Here is a 27,667-nt window from a genome sequence, read left to right as displayed (position 1 = left end):
AGTGAAGGAAGGAAAGAAGAGTGGAAGAAGGAAATAAGAAAAGAAAGAAGAGTGAAAGAAGGAAAGAACAAAGGAAAGAAGAGTGAAAGAAGAAAATAAGAAAGGAAAGAAGAGTGGAAGAAGGAAAGAATAGTGAACAAGAGTGGCTCTGGATGAAGAGATAAAGAGAGAGTGAAAATATTGAAAAAAGGAGATAAAAATGGATTGAAGAAGAGAGATTGAGTGTGAGAGAAAGTTGACTGAGAGAGAAAGATGGAGAGATGGAGAGAAAAAAAATAGAGAATGGATGGTGTCTTAATGTTCCTAGTTACAGTTAAATTGAGAGGGACAGAGAGAGTAGAGGTTCCTTTGATTTGGTGCAGCTGTCAGTGAAGCACAGGTGCAAGCCAGTTTAAAGACCCTATTATGATGTCATAATGGCCCAATGTAAGTCAATGGGAGACATTTATATTCGTTTTTCTTTAATATCTTAAAAAGTATAAAGTTTAGAAAAGTGAAAAATACATAGCATAAGTGTCGTTTACAAGACCTACGCGACAAAGTTTGAATGAAGTTTCTACGTTAAGCGGTTCGGGCTGAATTAATCGCAGAAAAAGGTAACAAGAATAAGAAGAAGAAGAAGAAGAAGAAGAAGAAGAAGCCTAGGAATAACAATACAGGGCATTTCATGCACTGTAATTACTGATAATAGTAACATGACACTGTTGGGCAAATCATTGGGCATCAACTGACAAGATCTTTAATGGCAGGACCATATATAGATATAGCTTTCTGACACCGGCGTCAAGGTAAATGTTTTCCCTCTTACTCCTCTCACATCTAGCGCCCGGGTTTACCTCTTATAGCTCACTACATAAAAACTGTTACATCGTAATCATGAGCTTTTTTCCTGTAAGATTGTCTCTACTACAAATCCACTGCAGAGCTTTTACAGGCTATTTTACAGGCTGATCATTTACTATGCATTTTGCTGAATCATACTCATTTTAGTGTCAGATCAAGACCTCAAGACAATAAATGCACTGCAATCACAATAAAAGCCATCTCTTCATAAAACCTGACAGGATCAAGGTCCCTTGGTGGACTGGTATAATTTGTCATTCAACAAGGATTCTGAAGAGTGAGGACATAACTGTGACAGCGAATATAAGGTTGGTAAACATGCTGGGGATTAATTTCGGTCAGGTACTTTATATACATATGTTCAGTAACATAAGTTATAGAAGATGTCTACCAGATACATCATTTTAAAATGGAAAATAGGACAGCGTACTCATTAAATTCACATATGGATGAAATAATCTTTACCGTGTGGACTGGATGAGTCTTGAGAAATAATAACCCTCAAGTTACACATTGGACCTCATTCTCGAACGCAGCTAAGAAAACGACATGTCTTCTTAACTCCACTTACAAAGTTCCCGGGATAAATTCGTTTTTTTTTATCTGGGTTTTGTTCTTAGCTAAGAACAGGATTTAAGTACACAGAAGAGCGGTGGATATAGCCATAGTGGAATAGAATGGCCACATCAACATTCTCCAACAGTACTTTCACCTCTGCACCGGCAAAATTAGGTATACGTTTCCTGGACCGGTGATCGCTTTTTACTTTGATTTTGATCAGTCTCAAGTTGCTTTTGCGTTGCCTGTGGATTCTGTGCACACGGCTCTGTAGTTGCATGCCCTTACCGTTCCTTCATACACAGCATATGACCAGGCAGAATTCGCCTGGTGAAATTCCGCCTCATGGGTATGGTCAATTTTGGCTGTCAAGTAGCATTTTCAGTTGCAGTGAAGCGCTAATATAGCAGATTAGCTTGAGAGCTCATGAAAATAATGATAGATGCTGCGCCTGTCACTCATGGTCTGAAAACTATTTCAAAAACATTTTCAAATGTTGAAGCCATTGTTTTGTACTTCTGTGTCATTATGCACACATTATCATCAAATTATCGATAAACCATCACTTCTGTGCAATAATAACGCATCTCCTATATATTTTTTTTTGGGAAGGCACCATATTCTGTTTGCCCTAACAACATTAGTGTGGCATATAAACAACAAACCGGGTCGATGTAGACATAAGAAAAGTTGTGTAGACAACTTTATTCACATAAAATATTTCCCAGTAACAGACTCTCGAGACTCCACCATCTTGTTTTGATTTCTTTGAATAGGAAGAAATCAAACCTACTACCGCCCCTCTGAACAACGTAGGCTTCCAAATTACACACACGCCCAATTGATCTCGGGTGGTTCTCATTTGCATAAAGTTAAAGAATCGGCAACTCGGAATCGGCTGCTGAGGCAGATTCTTCCTCATGCCTCCCGAACAGGCGGAATTCCGCCTCCCATTCAATCCCAATGAGAGTGACGCCAATTCGGTCTGTCATATGCTGTGTGTGAAAGAACGATTATAGGCAGCTGGTAGGGCATTTATGTATGCAAATTCAGGTGTACGAGAACACGCGTTCAATTTAAGAATCAGTGCACAGCTAAGAACACTTTGGCGGTTTAAGAACACATATTGAAGCGTTCAAGAATTAGGCGATGATCTTTCTTAGGGTAGGTCATACGAAGTTCGTAAGAAGATATTTCAGAAGACACTGAAGAAAATGTTCGAGAATGAGGTCCATTCTTTTTTTCTAAACCCAGAAGACCGTATCTGTATGATGAGAAGAGTCTATCTCCACATGTCAGCTGCGTCATAGGCAGTACAAATGCATTAGAGACCTCACTGCTGTGGAACATGTGTTTATCTTTATTTATTGATTCATGTATTGGTTATGCTATTTTACTGCTGGGGGGCAGCATTTGGGAAGCACATTTATGCCCACTGTTTACTATTTCTGTCAGAGAGTCTCTGTGTATTGTTCCCGGTGTTTTTAGGTCTTCCAGGAGGAAAATAAATCAAATCATGAGAGTTGTTCCCTGCCTTCTCCTCCTGTGCTGTGCCTGTCAGCTGGGGGCAAGTAAGGAAAATCACCTATCTTCATATGAACCAACCCGTCTGTTTCCAAAAAAATGAAGGGGGGTAAAAAATAAAAAGGTCACTGGAGACAGCTTGTTTAGTTTCTCTGCTTGTTAACCAGCTTCATATGCAAGTCATGAGGTCTCCACAGAGCATGTTAGGGAGTTGGATGATGGGGTTCAAGTCATGAGGTATCTGCAGATTGTGTAAGGGAGTGGGTAATGGGGTTCATGACTTGCTATTTTTGTAGCCGCTGAAGAGACTAAACGCCAGTTCCTCTCATGGCCTACCATCTGTGTGCGGGATGGGAAGTCATAAAAACTCTTAATTGTTTTTGCTTTAAACAGCAGATCGAGATGTGCTTATTGGTAATTATCTGCTAAACATAACAAAAATCACTGACAAAGCAGTAAATACTAGTAGCTTGCAATACTGTATGGGCTGTGTAAGTGCATGTATGGAGCACAGACACGATGGGGCTGCCTTCTTCTGCCCAGGTGTGAGTGTGGTGCTGGAGCCTGTGAATGCCGAGGGCAGTGTGAACACCTACACGGGGAGCGTGGTGTCCCTTAACTGCTCCCTGGAGGGGGGAGCGTCAGAGCAGGAGGAGCTGGAGTGGCATCGCAACGGCGAGTCGGTCAGGCTGGACCCCCACAACCGCTTCAGCCCCAGCAGGCTGTGTGTGCAGAATGTGACCACGGACGACCACCAGGTCACCTTCACCTGCCACCTGAGGAGCAACCCCACCGTCTGTGCCTCAGCGCAGATCAAAGTGCACTGTGAGTCCAGCAGGGGGCAGCACTAAAGCTCAGATGCATTCTTATAATGATCTGCATTGTTGACTATTCCAAGGATACAAAGGGGGAAACCACTTCTTGACTTGGTCTTGATTCTTGCCATGAGTGATTCTCAACCTACTCCTAGGGACCCTCCTGCTTTGCATGCTTTACCTTCTGCCCCTGGTCTGCATACCTGAGCGAGCTCATCAGTGGCACTCTTTATTAGCTGCTTTATCTAACGAAAAGCATTATACATTAACACTAAATCCATTACTGAGTATCTGAAAATCACAAAATTAAGAGGCATACAGTGGAGGCTGCACCAGGAGGCATATAGTGAACTGAATGAAATAGTGTTCAGAGAGGAGCAGAGGAGTGACCATCCGTTTCCAACGAGGCGGAGGTCAAGTTATTTGCTGGCTTTGTGAGTCGGAGGGCTGCAAACCCCTTTGAGGTCGAATTAGTATGTCAGGGACATGACATGCTCACAGAATGGATAGTCTGAGTGGATGTTCATGTAACCTAGGATGAGTGGCTGACAGCTATGTTCAGAAATGGAAGACAACAGCGTGTCTAGCTTATCCACAAAATCACCCTTCTACCCTGGTGGACAGTAAAGGACAAGAGACACAGAGACTTTTACTGGAGCAGTAACATAACATACTGTATATAACAGCATACAGCATGCTACTCAAAAGTGGCACATTTGTTTGGAGGCAAACGTTGAGGTAATTTATTGAGTCCATGTGATGAGTTAGACAGGCCCACCTCCTCACCCGGACAGGAGGTATGGGAGTGTAGTTAGTGGAGACCACAGGTGGGATAGTAGTGTATTTTTTAAGACTTGTGTGCATTACGGCCATCTGTATCTATATGTACACATTGTGCAGGTGTATATCTATACATGAATACATCACGTCCTCCCCTCCTACTGTCCCAGGGCTTGGTCTAATGAGTTATCTTTTTGATTTAAATATAGACAGACATAAACATCTCTTGTCCTGTCTCCAGTTCCCCCTGCCCTGTCAGGCACAGACAATGTCACAGTGGAGGAGAGCCAGGATGTTGTGCTGCGGTGCCCAGTATGGGCCCATCCCCAGGTGACGGTGACCTGGCTCAGGGATGACCTGCCGCTGAACCTGGTGACCCACAGATACACGCTCTACCAGGACAGCAGGGAGGCCCAGCTCACCATCACCAACGTCCAGAGGGAGCAGCACCAGCGCTGGTACAGCTGTGTGGCCCACTCCGCTGAGTTCGGGGAGAGGACCAGGACGTTCCAACTCCTGGTGGAAGGTCAGGGAGAAGCCAGAGCTGGGTTGAGATGCACAAACAGGGATAGTTCTGTTTGTGCCTTAGTGGACGTCATGCAATATAATGTGAAAGGCTGTGGAATTCTGTGAATATACAGGAGTTATGGTAGTACTCTGAATGAGCATAGCTTTGGTTTATTGTTAGATTGTTATAATGCACATATTGTTCTATACTGTACTGACTTGAGTTACCTTTCAGCCAAAGCTTGTCCCTGCTGTCATAAGATTTAATTAATCATGACTGTCATGGCAGATGCCATGTCCTGTCAATAGATGACAGATGTCCAGTGACACAACAGTGTCAATTATTGGTAATTGTCAGGAGAGTCTGACAATGTTACATGCCCAAACTACCTATGACAATGCTAACAAGCTGTCATAGAATTCCATTACCGTCGATGGGTGCACGACAATATTATATCATAGCAAATGTCAACTGCTATGACATGTTGATAACATAGTTATGTTCAGTGATGTCAAATGATGTAAGCTTCAAGAAAAATGTTATCTGTAATTTTGAATTCAATATCTCTTAAGTATTTTATTTGATGTTTTCATAATAGCATAGTGTTCATCATGCCTCTGTGCACTATACATCGTCGTAACCATAAAATAATAAAAATGGCTATAATCTGATGTATTTTCATGCAGGAGATTTTCCTCATCATGTTTTCCTTACGCTGTAGATAAGAAGATGGGGTTCCCGTTGGCGCCCTTCATTGCTGCGTGTGTGGTTGTGCTGTGTACGACTGCGCTGGCCATAGTAGCCAGGTGGGACAGAATCTCAAAGGTACGAGAGAGAGAGACCTTTCTCATAGGTATCAGGACAGACCTGTTCTTACATAGAGTTCAGTGCCCGTTGAACATGGCTGACAAGAGCTCCCCCCCCCCCTTCTCCTTTCTCTTTAGTGCTGGAAATAAGCAATGTCCACTGATGATGGAAACAAGCTCCTGCACCGTGCTTTAAATTCACATGAAATGTGAATCTCATCTCTTTATGGTACCTTTTAAATAATGTATGAGATGTATTCAAGATAAATAAATACATCCCAACCAAAGCACTGAGCTGAGTTACTGCCTACACAAGACATGAGTTGACTAGGACAAAAATATGAGATGTGTTAATGAATTGTGAAGGCCTGAGGATTGCTTTTGACCTATTGAGACAATTTAACAGATATAAAATGGGTGATTCACGTACTGCGCCGACTTGCTGTCTAAATCCTTCAAGTTACATATTGACCGAGGTCAGAGAAGAATAGGACTAGGCTGGGTTCTTAAAGCGACACTGACGCTATCAAATCCCGTGATCAGGGAATAAAACCATTAAGCTCGGTTAAATATTGATGCTTTTGGTCAAAGGCACTGAATTGAGTCAGACGACTGACATCACTTGACACCAAGGTCTCTCGCTCTGGAGGGTGCATAAAGGGCTCATCCATAATTCATCACATTATGCATTATGTGATTAGATAACCTTTTTGGGGAGATGTTCAGGTAATATGTCCTAGAGCTTGGTCAAATGAGTTCTCATTTTGATTTAAAAAAAGACAGACACGAAAATCTTTTCAGAAAACTGTAATTGAAACAGTTTTGAGCACCACACATTTTTTTGGTCTTTCGGTGTGTGAATACAGCAAAGTGCCAAGATGCGAGGACTAAAAAAGATGTTGGTGTCGTCGGCAGGCGGCCGAGGCAGAAGCAAGCTTTTCCCACGCTACACAGTCAATATGAAACGATAGGCATGGCCTTGCAGCTTTGACCCTCATTATAAGGGAAGCGTGGCAGAGGAGATGGTGCTGTGATAGAGGCACTTTCTGTGTGTGGGAGAGGGCCTTGCCCTAATGCTAATCCATCTCCAGCACTGGTCCCCTATAGACTGGATGTCAGGCATTCCACGCCCCTGTGCTGCCATCCAGAAGGTACACAACCACAGGTACACACAGACACACAGAGCAAGATACTTTTATACACACACTCTCTCACACACACACACAGACATACTCTGTCTCGGATTTACTGTGTGCTTACTCCGTCTTTCTCTATTAAACATACACACACACACACACACAAACGCAAATACAGACACACACAGAGACATGCATAGGTGTACACACACACGTACACACACACACACACACACACACACACACACACACACAGAGCATCATGAAATCAGCAAATGAGTTTCATTAGTGAGTTCAGTGTGGTAATGCCCATTCTATTGATTTGCTTTGTGATGGCCTGTTGGTTGCATCAAAGCTCAGTGTTAATCATGTCTGGGTATTCTGCTGTGAGATCTGCATGTAGTGGCCTGGGTGCACAGTGCTGTGTGTACTGTCAGCCTGTATCCAGAACATCCCGTGTCCAAGTAAATACATTAGTATTGATTGAGTCTGATACAAATTCTGTTTCAACAGGGCAATTCCATTAGCCAAGCATTAGTACAGATTAGTACACATACACCATGAAGCAGAAAGTCTATAAGAGTACAAGGTTGGGAGACTGGTAATGTTTCTACTTAGACCATTTAGTTAGGAATCAATTTAACATGACTAATAAATGAATTCATTATAATTTCCCTGAGTTATGATGGCACTGCATACTGCTGTCAGCAGACTTGTTGTAAGCTAAGCACTAACAGAGGTCTTTGTTATGTTTCTGCTCCTCTGTACCGTAACTGCAATTCATTTCACAAGCCTACATGCACTCATCAGTATTTCATCATTTTTGTTCACTTTCTTTCCAACGGCAAACTAAATCCTCACTTTGAATCACACATACCCATAGGTCTAAAGTTAGACACAATTCTGCTTAACATAATTTGCCTCAAAGAGTTTCCACCACCCCTTAAAAAACTTCAGAGATGAAATACCTCCTATGTATTTTAAAACTAAATACAAATCTGTGGTTAGTGTGGTCCTTGATTACTGAATCTCAGCGGTGTGCTTTCAATGATTGATAGGCTAAATAGGCCACCTGTAGCAAGTCAAAGTGAGTCTCGGTTTTGATTGCACAGTATTACGTGTCAGTCGGCATAGCCTTTCCAAGTGGCTAATGATTGTCTCACAACGGCGGCAGTGTGAATTACGCGAAAAGACTTGGAATGCACGGTGCCTATCAAAGCTAATGATGTCCTCGAGAGCCAACCTTCAGCTCATCCCCTGAGACGAAATCTCCATGATCTGTGTGTGGAGATTCAACACACGTTTTCTGTATAGCGTGTTTGATGTAGTGTGAATATTGTATCTGATTTTTTGAAACTGAGACGCAAAATGAAGTTGATCGCCGTCATCACTACCGCGACGCTTTGATGAATGTGAAGGTTTGACGAACACTGTCATTCAGAGCATGCAGGCTTATCATGTTTCACTTGTTGCTTTTCAGAGGGCAGACAGTGGTTTATTGCATAGAAAGAGATTGCCGGTGGCTGGGTGAGCAGATCACATTGGATGTGTTGAGGTTATCCCCGTCTCCATGCGAGCATAAAAACCTAAAAAAAACTATTTTGAACAGTTGATAGAGGCCCTTCAATTGACCGATCGCCAGGGCCCCGCCCCCTAGTTATTGTTGCTACGTCCGACACAATTGACCTATCGCTAAGCCCCACCCCCCATTGTGACTGTTGCTAACTCGGACACGTTATCAGAGCTGACTAGAGTTTACAATGGCAGCTATCAGTGACAAAACTATATCCCAAGAGGCTCTAGACAACTTTTGGAGACAAAAGGACCTGATTTCGCCTAGAAGCATTTAAAAGGGACTTAATTATGCAATGGAGGGATATGTATACAATTTAAAACTCGATATGGTGGATAACAAGCTTAAATTTGAGGCGAGAATTTACAGAGCAATGCAAGAGGGAGAAGCCTCAACTCACGGTCATCGCGATTGCAGATAAATACATCCAATACCAGCATTGTTCATGCACCGCATGGGAAAGATACAATGAATTCACATTCAGTTAATTTAACTAATCTGGAAGGCATATGAATGTAGACCTACGTTTAGTAACTAGCATTAACCTACCTGCCCCTTACAGGACAGTGTCCTAACCATATGGTCCTAACTGTCTAGCTTGTTATTGTAACCTTGTTAATTACCGGCATGCGTGTGTTTCGTTCACGTTGTCATGTTAATCCATTATTAAACCTATGTATACTTGTGCATATCGTTTGTTTAATATAATGGCCGATTTTTAACAAACTGTCCCATAACTGACAAAGCTACGCTAGTGCAGCTAGTGAATCGTTAATGTTAGCTAGTTTGAACCAGAGATAACTTGCCTAAGCCTAGCATAACATCAGTGGTGAAAGTAAGCAGGTAGCTACTGTGAATAATGAGTATGCCTTTTATCATGTAGGCTTAGTTGATTGCTTTAGCAAAGGAAAATTCCAACCTAACAAGAGTATGGCAGAAAGCTAATGAACGTAGCGTTCACTGTGTGGTCTGTCACAGCTTAATCCACCAGAGATATTTGGACCGGTCTTGTTTCGTTTAGGAAATGAGATACAATATACCCCATTGCCTATCCTCTCATGATACCTCGTATCAGTGTTGTATCTACCCCATGCACATCGTTTGGCCATTTTTGTTTAACCTACATTACCACAAAGCTCATAAAACAACCGAAAAATCATGGCCTCTAATGCTATCCTATGGAGCTGTAAACTCGACGTATCCCTCTAATCTCTCAGGGTACCTCATGTCATACCTACAAGTCCCGTAGGCACACTGTTTAACCATGCTGCTCAGACCTCAAAGTTGTCGGACCTTCTTCTCTTAGTAGCGGTTGCTAAGGTATGATTGGACAAGGGCCGTTCTAGGGAGGAGTTTCGCGATCGGTCAATAGACCCTTCCGCGACCAAACCCCCAAAACGGTAACTGATCAATCATAGCATAGCAACGGTTACTAAGCTCGGGACCTCAGTCAAGCTAGCCATTTTGATGAACGGAAGTCTATGAGAGAGACGTCTGCTCGAGAAGAGAAAATGAAATGTTGCGCTTATGGAGTGTGTAATTCTGACAGCCGATATCCAAAAAGGCTGGAGGGAGGGGTAAAATTTTATCCCTTCCCGAAACCCAAGACCCAGAGAGAGAAATGCCTGCTGGATCAAACAATGTGGACGACCCCCCCATAAGCTGAATGTCAGCAACATAAACAGAAGCACCTACGTTTGTTCCAAGGTAAGAGGCTATGTCGCTAAAATCTGCCCACTGCATCGAAAACGTGAGAAAACCCTTGCTTAAAATACGATTCAGTTTTACCACCTTACATGTTTGCGTAGCGGCGACTGTGTAGATATTGAACACATAAATATAGCTGGAATGAACCTGTTAGCCTTAGCATAACTTAGCATAACATGTAATGTCGTGGATGTAGCCTTCATAAGCATATTGCAGACCCTTTTGCCTGCTTCGATCTGAGATCTTGCCGTTTTTCCAAAAATTGCTCGTGATTTATTTGGGTATAGCTGAAATTGACACGGTTGAAAACATGTTGCCACGCCATTCATACCAATGCTGAGAACCTGGGAAACGTGAATGTTTGACTGATATAGCAACCGTTGCTAAGGGGGGCGGAGTTTGCAGAAGGGTGAATTACCACCCCACTGTCCATCCATCCCTCTACTGGCTATACTAGCCCCTTGCACAGACTGAACAACTTATATCTCTTTGCACTATCAACACACACACACACACAAGCACAAGAACTTTGCACTATCCATAAGCACATGTGTATGTGATCTATGTTTGTATGTCTGTGAGGTAGTGTATAAGCCCTATGTGTATGTGATTTATGTATGTATGTCTGTGAGGTAGTGTATAAGCCCTATGTCTATGTGATTTATGTATGTATGTCTGTGAGGTAGTGTATAAGCCCTATGTGTATGTGATTTATGTATGTCTGTGAGGTAGTGTATAAGCTCTATGTGTATGTGATTTATGTATGTATGTCTGTGAGGTAGTGTATAAGCCCTATGTATATGTGATTTATGTATGTATGTCTGTGAGGTAGTGTATAAGCCCTATGTGTATGTGATTTATGTATGTCTGTGAGGTAGTGTATAAGCCCTATGTGTATGTGATGTATGTATGCATGTCTGTGAGGTAGTGTATAAGCCCTATGTGATTTATGTATGTATGCCTGTGAGTAAGTGTATAAGCTACTATGGATGACCTAAATTTCCCTCAGGATTAATAAAGTATCCATCTATCTATCTATCTATATATCTATCTATCTATCTATCTATCTCTAGCAAAAATCAGTTGATGCCCTATTTATTGAAGATATTGTATTGTTAAGCTTATGATGGTCATTTTTCAAGAAAGAGAAAGGGTGGTGGGGTCTACAAATGTACACTCTAGGATTACAACTATAGAATATTTTTGGAGTCAGGTATTCTGTCGTTTATTTCGTTGAATACTCAAGTACTTTTGCGTTTTTTAAACAACAATTTCAATATCAATATTATTCCTGACAAAACTTTTATTCCAACTCCAACACTTTGGTTAACAGGATTACTCAAGTAACTCGAATAATACAATTACAAAAAAAAGAGGCAAATTATTTTCTTGACAAATTATTTCTTTGCAAATTCTTAAATTTGCCAGGGATCACCGTTAGCAGTGGAATGAGTGTTTATGAAAGTGTTGATAGGCAAGTTAATGGGTGTCAAAAATAACAGTCTGTGTGAAACAATGATACCGAAGCTGAGCAGGCCACATCAAGCTAGTAATATGATAGCTGGGAATTTAATAGAGGGACTTTGGTGATATGAATACAAAAAAATGTAATCCAATTTTGTCATTGGAGCCCCCGGAGAAGCTACGTTCATTCTACTTGTGGGGTTTCATCGTCCTGGGCCCTGTTCAAGGGGGTTTCAGTTGATGATATTTGCAAGGCAGCGAGCTGGAGCTCTCGCCACACCTTCATTAATTACTATTTGTTGGACGTGGCAGAGCCTCGGTTCCTGCAAAGCGTATTACAGGCGAGCGAACTGTGATCCTCCGGGGCCTGTGAATATGCGCTGATTATGTGTCCATCTCCCTTTACATGTTAAAGGCGGATTACGCAGATGGTGGGTAAGATCCATAAGCAAGGGATCAGTGATCCCGTTCACCTTAAGTGAATTCATACCCCATAAAGTGCACACTGCCAACTGCTGTATGAACCTCTCTGAGGGCAAGGCAAATAAAGTTGGTGTGTGTGTACGTGTATTGGCCAACACTGTTACACGCATGAATGGACTCGGTCCCAATTGTTAAATCGCAGTCTACTGCGATAGGGAACATCTCAGTTACGTATGTAACCTCAGTCCCTGAGTAGGGACCAGATATAACAAGCGTTACGTGTACAGTGTTTGTTTCTGGTAGGCTCTACGCTCAGAGTCTTAAGAGGCAGAGCAACGTCATCACCCCCTATTTTAGGGTACCTGAGGGGGCGGGCTCAGGACGGTGATTCGTCGTAATTCGGCCTTCCGCCGTGAATATATAGTGCTTCGATTGGTCCATAACAGAGTCATGTCCCAATTGTTACATCTGGTCCCTACTCAGGGACCCTAGGTTACATACGTTACCGAGATGTTTTTTGAAAGTTTAGTGGCAACGCCATTAATATTCACTTTTTGAAAACGTACATTCAGTAATAAAGGGTATTCGTGTATGGTGTTTTCCTGACATGATTTGAGCGCAGTGGATAGTGTAACCTGTCTGATCTGAGACCATCTCCATCAACCCACTACAAATAGCAATGCAGCACTGGCAAAGAAACTTAACCGTGACCTAGAATACGTTTGACACTCTAGGATTTCGAAGATTGCATGACGTGCAACGATGTGTTTGTGAAATTGTTAAATTGCACTTTAAAAGAATAAAATAACTGTAAACTAGGATATGACTGAACTGTGCTGAAACAGTATCAATGCTGGTGTTAATATTGACAAAATTCTCATTTTTATAAAAAAAACTGCATTTTATGGGTTGAAAATGGCTCAACTCGGCCTCTACTGTGTAAAATCAACTTGAACGGTTTGGTACATCCCTACGTCATGAAAGACTCTCTGTCTACTAAACTTTTAGTCTCTTTTCGCTTCTTAGCATTTTTTCAAAATGATGCATTGGGTGGGCTTTGGCTCAGAGCTGGGGTGAACTTACACTTTAAGGTCTGTCTTAATGCCATGGCCAGTTATTGCTTTCATGTCTTTTAATGGTTGACTTGTTTGAATGGCATCATTGTGTTTGCAGGCTACCCACCCAACATGAGAGGACTTGCCTTTGTACTAGAAAAATGTTTCAAAATGTGATGCCTGAGCTATTTAAGCATTGTCCTGCAGGATTAAAAAAACAGCATAATGCAAGATTACCAAACCATCGGCATGTCGATACATTCTTATTGACAGAGCCTTATCCATTTCAATAGGAGGTGACTGCAGGTGAACACATAGCGCATGCCCACTGAATATACAGATGTAGGTTAGTTTTCTTTTAGATTGCATTCACATCCCCAATGAAGGAGGGAGATAGCTGGGCTACACCAGCTGTGATGATGAAGATAACATTACCGCCTGTTTTATAGGCGTGTGTTTTCACACAGATGATAATGTATGATGTTTCTTTCAAGTTGGTCAAGATTTATATTTATGTTGATTCCAGCAGATGTTGCCACCACCCATTTCTTGTATGGGCCTTTTTCTTTTCTGCTATGCACTAAATGGAATGGAAATGAGCCCTAGTGACTAGTGACTATGTTTATGGCAGAGATAGTGACACACACACACTCTGAATTTTACTCATCCAGGGTAGTGATACACACAGTTAAGCACACTAACCCGGAGCAGTGAGCTGCCTTCAGCAGCGCCCGGGGAGCAGTGATTGTTAGGTGGTGCCTTGCTAAAGGGCACCTCAGCCGTGGGAGAGCAGTGCTCTACCACTTCCCCGGCCCACATTTTTCCTACTGGTCGGGGATCGAACTGGCCCCCCTCCGGTTACCAGCCCGAAACCCTTACCAGTAGGCCATGGCTGCTAAATGTAACATCTGGCACTGCACGAAAAGCAAGATTATCGGGCCCGTAAACGCTGTAATACAGCCGCGAATGATAAGCATTCTTGGTTGATATCGGACATTCCCCCGAAATATCCGTCTGCCGCAAATTAACGGAATTTCCCGCGTACAGGCCAAGAGGGGAGAGGGGGGCGATGTGTTACTTCTCACCTCCCGCTGACAGAGGTGTGAAATGCTCTTATTAGCATATTGACTGTCAGCAGTCTAGCCACACACACCCTGCTGCAGCCATTGGTTGAAAACGACAAGGAATTGAATTAAAACGTCTTGTGATGAGACGGAATGAGATTCTGTCTATTGGTCAGCTTTCAACTGACAAAACGTATCCACTCCCATTTACAGCTATTGCCCCATAAAAAAACGAAATTAAAATGTACTCGATTATACTTTAATTAATATTCTGTCTTTAGGGTTTTGCTCCGGGGTTATCACATTTCTTGATTTGCCTTCCGTTTTCAGAGTTCTGTCTTTAGGGTTTTGATTTCGGGGTTATCACGATTCTTGCTTTGCCTTTCTTTTTTAAGAGTTCGAGGGTTGCAATGTCACTTTCGAGGCTGTTCCACTCATATTCCGGAGCTTCCTCTCTGTAATGTTCTTGAGATACACTTTTGGCATGTAATTATACAGAGTCGGGCTTACTCTGATATTGAGATAGTCATTTAGCAACTTGGGACATGTTTGCCACTCGTGAATATCTAACCTGTGTCTTTTCAGGTAGATTTTGAAATCTTACGCGAGCTTCGATCGAACCTGCACTCTTCAGGTTAATGGTACTGTGTACCTGTGTCTAACCGCTTAGCCACGTTGCTGGTAAGGATTTAGCTCGTCGGTGCGACCAAGTCACTGGTTTATCATTCCTCCCTCCTTTCTCTTCTGTGACTGGAGCGTGGAGTTGTTTTCAATCCAGGTCAATTCAATTAACATAACAAAAGCTAGGCCTGGCCAAGGGTAAGGGGAGGGTTTCACACCAATGTGGGCTTCTATGGCAATACACAGGGACAAAGACTGTCGTAAATCCCACATTTCATGCAGTGTGGATCAAAGTAGATACATTCTGGGGTTTTATTTAGTTTCTGCCATGCACTGAAGTATAACATCTGGATCAAAGTAGATACATTCTGGGGTTTTGTTCCTTTTCCTTTAACCTGGGGATTGTTTTCATGTTAGCATCTCCTTGCTATGCACGATTAATTCCATTAGATAAAGTGTTTTTGTATTTTAGAGGTTTGATGCATCAGAGACACTGACGAGATGTGCAGTTGTTGATCTGTTGATCTTTGTCTTAAAGCAGCCACAGTTAAAACAGTTTTGCCACAGTTAAAACAAGTCTGTGAGACTGCAACCGCACCACAGCAGGCTTTAATTGACCTCAGATTTGAACAGATATGGGGAGCCACCGTTAGCGGTGGTTCATTTGCTTTTCATTAATCTGTAGATAAACTATACCATCATTTCCACCATATTGTGCCAGTGGTGCTCATTGCTAAGACATATGGTGGCTAGAGTGCACAGCTCTGCAGCTCGTCGGGCTTAGTGCCTTACCTACAACATGTAGTACAATTAGAGCATTCACCATTATGGACACAAGATTTCTACAGCAGTTTATCCAAAACCCAATGAGAGGGAGAGTGTGTGTGTGTGTGTGTGTGTGTGTGTTTGTGTGTGTGTGTGTGTTTGTGTGTGTGTGTGTGTGTGGGGGGGGGGGGGTAAGTAAAAAAGACCACATGATCTCAGCATGGAAGGAAACTGATAAAATGTAAGTGGTTTCGAAAATGAGGTTTTTTGGAGCATGTGTTATGCGATGCACAAACCTAAAATAGTGAACATCCTGTTTCCCCCCCATCTCTGAATGCTCACAACAAAAGAGTCATTTCGAGGAAATATCTAAAGCAGTCTTTGATACCTCTGCCTACCTGTATGTTGAGCTTTTCATGCAGTGCCTGTATAACCAAAATGCCTGAGGTAAAATTAGAATGACATTTGTGTCTGTTGCTGGTTTGAGGAAAATATTGATAGTACACAAGCAATGATGGCAAATATTATTTGGGGGGTTTGTCACAAACAAGCTCGATCATGTGCACTTGCCTGTTTGTCAGATTTTGTGAAAAATGTCTGGCTTTCATAGTTGTATTCTTTCAAAGCCAGCAGTTGTAAATGTTCTCCCAAATCTACAGTTGTTGTGCGGTAGTGAGGGTAACTAGAGGCACCAAACTTGGATTTATATTTCTCTTTTCTGTAACCCAAAATACCTTCAGACTGAATTGTATATGCTCACACACATCCAGCCTTTACAGTCACAGAGCAGTACAGCTGTCATATCTCTCCGATTGGCGCTCCAAGTGGGGAAATTGTTTTATAATTGCCTTGTCTCAGCAGGCAGATGCTGCTCTGTCTTATTTTTCCCACCTGCTTTGTGGCTTTGTTTAGACCAACTGCATTCTTCTTCACACGAGGGGATTCTTGCAGTACGTGTGTCTTATCTCTTTTGGCAAAATACTATGTGCACAAGCATGCAGTTTATTATAGGAAGAAGCCATAAAGTGGCACAGCATCGTTGTCTGGCAAGTGTGAATGATCATGATTAAGTGTCGTACAGGCTAGGAGACTCATTTCAACTGGATTGTGGATTCAGACCTTTATATCCTTTTATGAAAGGACTATGTATACAGAAATCTCATCTTCTTATTGTCAGGGTTTGCTCGGGATTGAACCCGAGTTGCTGGATTTGTGAACCAGCGCCTAACCCCGTGGGCTAGAGATGACCCAATTGCAGGATGCTGAACAGCAGAAATCTACACACAGGAGATCAATGGTAGGTCCAAAATACAAAAGATCAAAACAGGGCAAAAGGCCATAAACTAAATAAGATGCTAAATGTAGCTCTCAGGCAGACCTGAACAAAAGCGGCTTGAGAACCGCAGCGAGCAACAGAAACGTGTCAAGTCTCGCCCTGTTAGATAGTTTATGTTCCCCCAGTGTTGTCATTAGCTATGTTCTGTGTTGTGTTTGTTTACTCATCTCTCCTCTCGTTTCAGACACGTCACGCCCTACCCTTGTGTGTGCTCCGCTCTGTTGATTGTCTGTCTCGTCATGATTGTTGTCACCTGTCCAGTCATGATTGTTGTCACCTGTCCCTCATCACCTTGTGTGTATATAGTCTGTGTGTCCCTGTCTCTCGTTGCCAGTTCGTCTTAGTTTCTTTATGTCTCTAGAGTTCCAGCGTTTTTCAGTGTTCTTTGTTCTCTTGTTGCCGACCTTGGATTGCCTAACGGATTACGTCTCTGCCTTTCCCCTGTCCGGATACCCTGCCTCATCTTGGACTGACTACCCGTGTACCGAACTCTACCGTACGTTCAACGGATCACGCCTCTGCCTTTCCCCTGTCTGGATACTGTGCCTCAACATCGACTGCCTGCCTGTGTACCGACCCTGGACTGTTATAACTACGAACTCTGATTGTGTACTTGTTTATGGACTGCCGTTACGTGTACAAATCTCAGTAAAAGAATTATATTGCACATACCTCTGTCTTGTCGTTCGTTTGGATCCACAGTCGCAACTGAAAGCATTATAAAACGGCTTGAAAACCTCGGCAAGACACCAACCTAAAACTAGCTAGCGCTAGAGGCACCTGAGTGTAGGAGAGGGCTGCATGCCTTGTAGCAAGACAGTGGCACAAAGACAGTCTAACGACCCGATGAGGCCAGGTAGGTATTTATAACCTGGCTAACTGTGGCTAAGTGGCAAAAACAAACAGTGTGTAATTACAAACCAGTGAGTGACACACAATGGGCAACAGGTGAGGGAACACAATGGGGAAGAGGTGGACGACACAAATCACAACAAATGCACGTGTGCAAAAACAAGTCTGTTCTGGTTTCCTTGGGCCAGCAGAGGCCGCCAATCGGCCAAATCGTGGCAATCGCCGTCCAGAAGTCCTGACACTTATTTTCAGTGTCATTCCATCAGGGTACTGTTCGGCGACGCTCGCTAAACGGTTTAGCGAGCTAGATTCCAGGCTAAAAAAAGAGAACGCCCCTTTACCGGGTTCGGCGAAGCAACTTCTGATAAATTACCATAGTAACATATCACTTAGCACTAACCTGCTCCAGGGCTGGCTAACCAAAGTTTAGCTGGCTAAACTTGCCACACCCAAGGAGGGATCCCATTGACAAGGAGTCATATTATAGTTTGTTTAGCGTAGGAAGAGTTCTTTGCGATCGCCAAGATCCATTTTTCCATCATGATGAGTTCTTGTATGAGCGCTACCCGACAAGGAATAATTAATTTAAAAGACCTTCTCGAGTAATGTATTGCAAAGCCAGTCGAACATTGAATGTCTTCACTGTTTTGCGAGTGGTAGCCTTCATTTTTGTAATGTCGGCGATGCGGAGAACAAAGCACTCATAATTATATGACAGTGGTATTAGTATAGTTGAGACATGGGTACAGTTGATACACCCGAAATAACTTGCAAGCGCAGCAATCCTGAGACGTGGTTTTTAGTTTGCACATGAATACTAACGTCTTCTTTGATCCCAGGAAAACCCAGGAAAACATAACCCATCTCCCTTACGGAGATATTGGCGAAAGTTGTTTTACCTACTTCATTGCAAACGTGTCTAGTTTTTGTGCAGTAGTGAATAAAGTATCAGTCTACTACACCATACATATGATTAAGGTGGATGCATGATAAGAGAGAAATAAACACAATTTCTTTTAATTGTGTCAATTTATTGAATTTCTTATTAATACATTCACATTTAGTCATTTAGCAGACGGTTTTATTCAAAGCGATTTACAAGATGTAAAATTACATTTCTTGCGGAGGTGAGGGGTGTCGAACCAACGTTCTGCTGAATGCAAGCCATGAGCTCTAACCGCTGCACCAAAGTCACATATTCGACACAGAAAAAGATATCCCGTATTAGACAGCCTATAGACAGTTTCTTATATTGCTGTCCCAGCCGCGGCAGTGTTGGATTTTGACATGATTATGGTCTTGAATTCTTCATAACGCGTTCATGGTGATATCCTGCCTTATCGGAGAAAAAAATTAGTCTTTTTCTTTGAGTTTAGACTATTGTACCCTTAAAAAAAATCATGGTATTGGTGATCGACCTTTCCTGCCTTTTGAAGCAGGACGTGCACGCGCAATTTATCTGACGAGTTTAGCCTGGGATAAAATAACTTGACGTATAAATAATTTAGCGCCCGTCGCCAGACCGGTTTGGCCTGTTCCCATTTAGCGGGCTAGATTAGCTCATGTCGCGACCTACATTTTCTTAACTTAGCTTCAGTTGTACGCCGAACAGGGCCCAGGTGATTAACTGTCATCTTGATTACTGTTGTGAAGTCAAACTGTCAATCTGAAGTATCTTTGACTCTCCAAACACGGCTGACGTCATGCACGCTGCAATTACGTAGTAATATTGAAGAAAAACATTTGCTATAATGAATCCTTTTGTAAAAAGGTAAATCATAAACCTTTTGTACCCTTTATTTATATATAAAAAAATATTGATTATCGTATCGGTATCGGCCACAATAAACCAATAATTATCGGTTATCGGTATCGGCCCCTTAAATTCCATATCGGTGTATCCCTAATCTGAAGTCTCTTTGACTCTCTTGTGGGTGCTTGATGGTACATCTCTCACAGCTGCTGCTGTTGACTGTTGCTTGTTCTAGATGGATATCTTTCTTTAAATGTTGTGTACAGCTGGCGTCAGACAGGTATTACGCTGTCTTTAGTATTTAGATACGGTGATGAAGATTTCGTTTTGTGTTTGTCTCAGTGTTGACTATTCATCTGTCTTTGCTTTGAAATGATGCTTTTTGATGATGAAAATTAAAAATAATAATAATAAAAAAATATATAAAAAACACAGTAGGATATTTTCTCCCTTATTTGTTTTACGAGTTGATGGCCTGATCCGAGATAAAAGAGAGCTGCTACCCTGAGCTGCTTGCTGGAGATCCCTGTCCTTCTGCTTTTGGAATCTCTCTTTTCATGGCATTCTGCTGCAAATTTTGGAAATTAGACAATGTTGTTCATAATAATAAAGAGTGACTTACATAATCTCTATAAAGCTGACAACACAGTACACACAATTGTTTTACTGTTTTCTGACAGAATTGAAGCATAAGCAGCAGTACACTAATAATATACCACAATATACGTACCTCACCACCAGACTGTCATGTAGCTCAACTTAAGACTTACCTTTCATTTAAAATGATGCTGCGGGTCAGAAAAGAAGTTATGGCCTCGCGCTCAACACCATAGCCATAGAATACGTATTATGTCTATGCTCAACACTGCATGGGCACTAGGAGGAGGAGGGAGGGGCGCGACGCGGGCTTGGGAGGGCCGCGGAGCATGTCAGGGCGAAATTTTCACAAGAACTCAAATAAATGCTCCATCAGATATCAAAACATATTCTGGGGGAATTGATAACAGAGAGCATCATTTTGATTCTGAAATATTAATGAATGAAGAAAAAATTGGACTCCAGTAGAAGGGGCACTTTTCTCATACAGGGCAAATGGGCAGGTGCTCGAGCACCATTAGGGGTCTATCTGTGCACATGCCTGGCTCTGTGTGTGTGGAGGGGGGGTGGCGGTGATGTTCAGCAGGTCGTTGTTCTCTGCTGGCACTGCGGTCCTGAGAGCTGATGTGCTGCTCTCCAGCCCCTCATGATGCCGCCTGTTGCCCAGCACCCTTGCCTCTGTCTGCCTCTGCCTGTCACACCAGCTCAGCGCTCTTGTCATTTTGCAGGGGACATGTCCCTGCATGGATAGCAGGCTTCTGGATTGCAACTGCATTTGGCACAGGTGTTTTCCAAACGCTTTATTTGCCTTTGTAGTAGCGCATTATAGTGTTTGGATTATCTTTATGCCACTGACCTGTCCTTTATAGGTCCATCTGTTTACTCATAGCACTCGCATGAAATCAGATCCTCACAGCATGAGGTGAAATATGGAGTGAGCTGTTGAAGATGTCCATTGCATTTCAGATTGCTGTGTTAATCCAGCTAGGCTGTTAAACCCAGACTACTTAGCATTTTTTAATGCGTAATGAGATTTATCAATGGCAAAGTGGCAGTTTCGTGGAGGTCTGTGATGCTTGACCATTGAGATGGCACTGTAATCATGTAGTGTATGTATTGCCGTCATCAGTTTCTCAAATGTTAAGCACCATCAGGTTAGGTCAGGTATCTGCAGTTGACTTTCAAGTGATAAACAGCATGCTCTCATGGGTTTTAATATTCACCGATTCATCCATTTTCTTCAGTGCTTGAGCCACTGTAGATGGTTCAAACGGGTCGGTGAGGCCATTCCTCTGCCTTTGTGCTTCAAGCGGTGTGCCCCTTCGCTCCAGTGTCTCTCCTCTCTGAACCCAGCTTCCAGCCTGAACTACAACAACCCAGCTACACCCCCCAGCCACACACTAGCGCCCTGCATGGCTCCTCTCATGTCTGTGTATGGAACAGGATTGGCTTCTCTCTGAGCCTCGCTCTACGTTATTTAATTAGCTACGTGGTAATGCAATCGGCAAACACTGGTTAGCATATGTGGCGCAGGGTTTATCAACAGTCCGTATGCCAAGCCGAGAACGAGTCTCATTTGGTGAGAAGCTCTCAAGAGCAGGGGCGGCCCTAGCACATTAGGCGCTCTAGGCGAGCTTCACTCCTGGCGCGCCCCCCCCCCCCCCCCATTGCAACTTTCAAACGCTATTTTGCCTTGTAAGACTGCAATTATTTCACATAAACACAACGATCGCAGCAAATAGACTGTGTTACCGTCACACACTTGTATAAACTCAGTCCCAACACAGAACAACGACATGCAATAAGAACAGTAAGGAACAGGTACATCGTTAGTGCATTATCACACATAGAAAAGTATATGCGCCCGCCGCACGGCATTATGGGGCGACTATGCCGGCATGTTACAGTCAGTATTATCATTATTTGTTAAATTTAGCTTTGTGGCGAAATGTATTTCCTCGCTTCAATGTCGTTAAAAGAATACGTTACTTTGCGCATAGGCCTATGTGATATTGTTGTAAGAAGTTTGATTTGTAATTAGTTGCAACAGACGAGGACCTGTCGAGCGGCTGTTCCCATAAATCCATGTACATGTTCTCATTCACAATAATGTTTGATAACCCCCTGAAGAAGTTGTATTAATGTTTTCCCACGTGTTGTTTATCTGCTCATTATACACAGTTTCTCCAAAATCAGTTTGATCTCTGAAATACTGTGTTCATCATTAGTGTTTTCATGACAACATATTGTAGCAACCCTTAATGTGTATTGTAGCCTACATCATAAGTGGATTCCCTGCACCTTGCGGGGTTGTAATATCAATACTTTCACCTGTCTTTCCGGCGGTAAAGAGATATATCGATGAGTTCTGTGATCCGGACCGTCTAGTCATGCACGCCGTTAGGGTTAAGCCTCTTCAGAGGATACACACACATTCGCACCAAATGTTTCGCTATGCTAGCATGATCTAACAACACCAATGAAGACCATAGCCCTCCGTTTTCGAGTTTTGGCTCATTTTACCCTAAAGTTAGATTTATTTTTTTACGTCAAAATATTGGTTGGAGATATAGAAGGAGCGCCAACTTATGCGTCCAGGAAAAAAAAAAAAAATTGTGTTTTTTTCTTTTCTTTTTCGGGCGCATTATTTGGCGCTCCCCCTCTAGATGGCGCTCTAGGCGGCCGCCTAACCCGCCTATAGGAAAGGCCGCCCCTGCTCAAGAGTGTGTGTTGGTATTCCGCGAGCAGTGTGCGGGGGGGCGGGTTACTGATCGCAGCCTTTTCCCGACCTCCAGCGTCTACTATTTTAGATGCTCAAATTGAATCCTAATTGTGTTTTGCAATTTCATTAAAATGATTTCAGATACCCCTTTATTATCCCATCAAGCGTGCACCAGACCGGGACTTTGTTCCGAGAGACAATAGAGATTTGTAAGGGATTAGAGATAGAAATAATTAGACATTAGAGGTAAATAAGATCAACAGCCCAATAACCTAAATGCAAGGCCATGCTCCAGAGAATAAGACTCCTCATTGCCACCCTCTTAGTTCTGTTAGGTTGGTGTTACTGCTATCAACCTATATACTGCCTTTTTCATGCAAATCACCATCACAGCCGTTTACCAGCCACAAGATTGATGTATAGCTTACAATGTACATGATGTGAATGGAAGTATCAAATAGTATGAGATGTTTGAGGCTTTGGTAAGCTAACGCCTGTGTTCGTGCTGACATGCAGTACAAATCTGAGCTAGCTGTGATTCTGCCGGCTGATATGTCATATACTGGCTGATATATCATATGATCATATGTATATAATTATGTGTGATTCCAATATTCATACCTTTGACTAGCAACCACAATTAGTATTAGATTATTGCAAATAAACGTATGCTAAATTCTTAAGGAGTTGAGGACAGCAGTGTTAAGCAAAGGCGGCCTGAAGAACAGGTGACAGGTAAACACCCTGTCCTCTCCCAACAGGAGCAACAGGACACCAATGAGGGCCGTGAACACTGAGGGCCTTGAACACTGAGGGCAGTGAACACTGATGGAACTGGAATTATTGTTATTATTATAGGTAGACATGTACTGCTCTGTATCTACAACTCACTCTAAATGTGTACTACGTCTGTCTCTCACTGAGATCCAATGCAAATGACATGTGACCCCCCCCCCCCCCCTCTTCCTGCTAGAGGCCTTGTGTCCTGGCATCCCCATCCCCCCATAGGTGACCATCTCACTGTATCCCCCCCCCCCCCCCCCTGTGTGCGTCCATCTGTGTTGTCTTTGTTCTTAAAGTGGCCAGCCTTGACTATCAGTAGCAAATTTGTAACGCCATACAAATTGAGATAAGTCTACCATTGTCAACTTTCAGCGGTTTAAATAACTTGGTACTGTACGGGTGTGAAAGAGATCTCTCATCTGCTAAACCGGCCTCTGCATTTAGAAAAAGTCCCGTTCGCTATAATTGACTTATACAATTCATTATAAGGACCAGGAAGAGTCGGTTTCGGTTGGTTTGTTTCAGCGTGCTATATGTCTGTCTGTTCCGTGTTTTATGTTCATTGTGTAAGCCTGTGTGCGTCCATCTGTGTTGTCTTTGTTCTTAAAGTGGCCAGCCTTGACTATCAGTAGCAACTCAAACAGCACCATCTAGCCCATTGTCTTAATTGATCTAACTTTGCCAGTTAGAAGGAGAGGAGTGAAGACTTTTAACAAAGCCTTCATCCTGGGTGTATATTTTTTTTTTAATTTTTTAATTTTTATTAAGGATAGCCCCTTGAGATGCAACATCTCGTTTTCAAGGGGGTCCATCGATACATTACATGCCATATTTTGTGAAATAGTAACAAAATACATACAGGACAAAACACAAACGCATTCACACTCAACACAACTCACATTGCACCCCAAACCAGCCCCCATCCCCATTCCCGTTCCTCACCAGCCACTAAGTTTCCAGCATTTGGGCATGTAAACAGAGACACAGGGTACATTAGCACACCTGTAAACTACACATAGCACTTGAGAGAAAGAAAAGAATCACATATGTATACCCTTTTCTCTGGGCAGAAAAAGACAAGAGAGAAATAATACCAATAAGAAAACTAAATATGATAATAGAAAAAAAAAAAAAAAAAAAAAATATAAAATAAAAATTAAATTAAAAACATGAGCAGGGAGTTTCAATATGCGTCATTATAGCTGATTTGAACATTTGAAAATATGAAATAGACCTTAGAGAGGAAGGAAGGGCATTCCAGTCTGCCGGTGCTCTACATTTAAAGGCCCGACGCCCAATTTCCTTATTGAACCGTGGGGTAACTAGGAATAAGTGGTCTGTGTGCCGGAGACTATATTGGGAACGAAAGGGAATTAATAGTTCTTTCAGGTATAATGGACACTTAAGGTAAATACATTTGAAAACAAAAGTTAACCAATGGAGTTGCCTCCTGTTTTTGAGACTTGGCCAGTTCAAGGCCTCATACATTGTACAATGGTGTGTTCTGTAGGGGCACCGGAGCACAAACCTACAGAGACTATGGTATAATACATTGAGTGGACGAAGATTAGTATCAAAGGTACTACCATAAATAACATCACCATAATCCAAGATAGGGAGTAATAGTTGCATCACAATTCTTTTCCTAACATCTTGTGAAAAACAATCAATAGAACGATAAAGAGATTTCAGGGAGCCAAGTACTTTTTTAGTTATATAATTAATATGAGATTTAAAGGATAGCCGTGGATCAAGCCAAAAGCCTAAATATTTAAATTCTTCAGTGTGTTCAAGTACTGTACCATCATTCAGGGTAATTAACCAGTTACTTGACCTCATTGAGTCAGGTCGGGTGAAAAACAACATATTATATGATTTTTTCTTATTTAAGAGAAGCTTATTTGATGAGAACCATGACTGAATCCGGGAGAAATTAAATTGCAAAGTATCTTGTATTTGTGAGACATCGGCTCCAGACGCATACAGAACTGTATCATCAGCATATAAATGGATAAGACAGTCAGAACAGACTTGCGGGAGATCATTAAAGAATATTGAGAACAACAGAGGGCCCAGCGATGAGCCTTGTGGAACACCCTTCTCAATAATCTGATACTCTGATTGACTTCCCTGAAAGGAGACACATTGAGTTCTGTGGTGAAGAAATGAATTAAAGAAAAATAAAGCATTAGTAGAAAGCCCTATAGTGTAAAGTTTGTCAAGCAGAAGATATGGGTTGACCATATCAAAGGCTTTTGATAAGTCAATAAATATGGCCCCCGTGGGCATGTTATTATCAGCTGCTGACAAGATGTCATTTGTAAATTTTAGGAGGGCAGTAGTAGTTGAATGGCTTGGTCGAAAACCTGATTGGTGTTGAGATAAGATGTTGTTTTCTGTAAGATATGATGATAATTGATTAAATACAAGTTTTTCAAATATTTTTGCTATGCTATTAATAATTGATATTGGTCTATAGTTATTAACATCAGAGGTGTCCCCTCCTTTATGAAGAGGAGATACCCTCGCACTTTTCCAGGATTCTGGTGTTTCGCAGGTTGTGAGTGACAGGTTGAACAAGTCTGCCAAAGGAAACGACAGGACGTGAGAGGCAAGTTTAAACATTTTTATATCTAGGCCATCTGGACCTGCACTACATTCAGTATATGTTTAAGATACATGGAAATAAGATGCCTAATCGGAAAAACATACGTAAATGTATTGACACATTAGCTGGGCCCACAATAGGTTGGAATGTCCCTTTTAAGTAAAATCAAATGAGCTCGCTGTTCAAGTGATCTGTCGCTGTCTGATAGTCAAATAAAGCCAGTGAATGTTGAGGAGGCAGACTGCTGCTAACTCTCTGTGTTCTGTGTTGCCTACATGTTGTAACCAGATTATTAACTTCTCTTGTCTTTGTTTCCCCACGAGTCAGACAACGCGTGTTCTGAGCGAACAACTGCGCAAGCGCGCGTGTGTGTACGTGTGTGAGTGTGTGTGTGGGCTGGCCAGCCGATGAATGACTTCAATGCCACTCACTGACTGAGTGAGAATATAGAATGACATACTTTTGACTGCTTTGTTTATTGTCTGGTATATGACTTTTGACTGTTTTTGTTTATTGTCTGGTATGATTTAAGTTTGACAATGCCTTGCTTTAACTTGTATTTACTTTTCAAAGGTGATAGCTTCCAAGCTATCATATAGGGGATTTGAAGGCTTGTTGTGACTTATCTGCACTATTTTATGTTGTCTTTGATTGTCCCACCCGTATTCCTTTTTATTTTATTTTCTCAAAGTCTTGTGCTATTTTGTTTCCTGTATTCCTTTTGATTTTATTTTGTCAAAGTCTTGTGCTATTTGTCTTTCCATTTTATTTTACGATGCCCTGTGCCTTCACTCATGAAGTAGTCTCACATTTCCTGTTACCAAACACCCCTCCCCCTCCCCCATACCACAGTCAAATGCAAATGCTTGAATGTTCTCCAAACACCTCATGCAATTGTTGGTTTCTCATGTGAGACTTGAAACGTACCCGAAGCTAAGAATTTCAGGAACCTGAGATCACCCAATTCACTTCAATTCCGAGGGAAAGATTACCCCTCCCCTGCCCATCTGCAGCCATCAACACACCCTATCTAACACCTCCCTGTGTCCCGGGGCGTTTTTGGCTCCGGCTGAGGTCATGGACTGTCCAGCTCTCCTCAGAGTTACACACACTCAGCCTAAACAAAAGGACTATTGACAACCCAGTGACCACAATGGAAACCTGAACTCATCAACTGGCCATCCACGTGCTTGGTGTTCCTGATTCAGCACGTCTTGCCATGGTAGAGACTACCCACCCAGAATACATGGCAGAAGGACTCTGCATGTGGGCTCTGGGTGTTTACAAGATAACTACTGATGGAACTACAAAATAGATATTACACTGTTAATTTGTATCATCCCTATCTGTAACATATTTCGATGTGTCCTGCCC

General features: G+C 42.3%; 1 protein-coding gene across 1 annotated transcript in view; it reads left to right on the top strand.

The window, feature by feature from the left end:
- Positions 1-2,917: 2,917 nt before the first annotated feature.
- The window catches only part of LOC308370423 (transmembrane and immunoglobulin domain-containing protein 1-like), a gene marked incomplete at both ends in the record, with an annotated part of 45,032 nt that continues 20,282 nt past the window's right edge, over positions 2,918-27,667 (top strand). Inside the window, 5 exons of the mRNA XM_080845075.1 lie at positions 2,918-2,972; positions 3,469-3,750; positions 4,762-5,046; positions 5,750-5,853; positions 6,942-6,999. Coding sequence (XP_080701201.1) covers positions 2,918-2,972; positions 3,469-3,750; positions 4,762-5,046; positions 5,750-5,853; positions 6,942-6,999 — 784 coding nt within the window. The remainder of the gene's footprint in view (positions 2,973-3,468; positions 3,751-4,761; positions 5,047-5,749; positions 5,854-6,941; positions 7,000-27,667) is intronic.

Source organism: Sprattus sprattus, assembly GCF_963457725.1.
Source record: "Sprattus sprattus genome assembly, chromosome: 9".
Lineage (NCBI taxonomy): Eukaryota > Metazoa > Chordata > Actinopteri > Clupeiformes > Clupeidae > Sprattus > Sprattus sprattus.
This window is presented reverse-complemented; position numbering and strand designations above follow the sequence as displayed.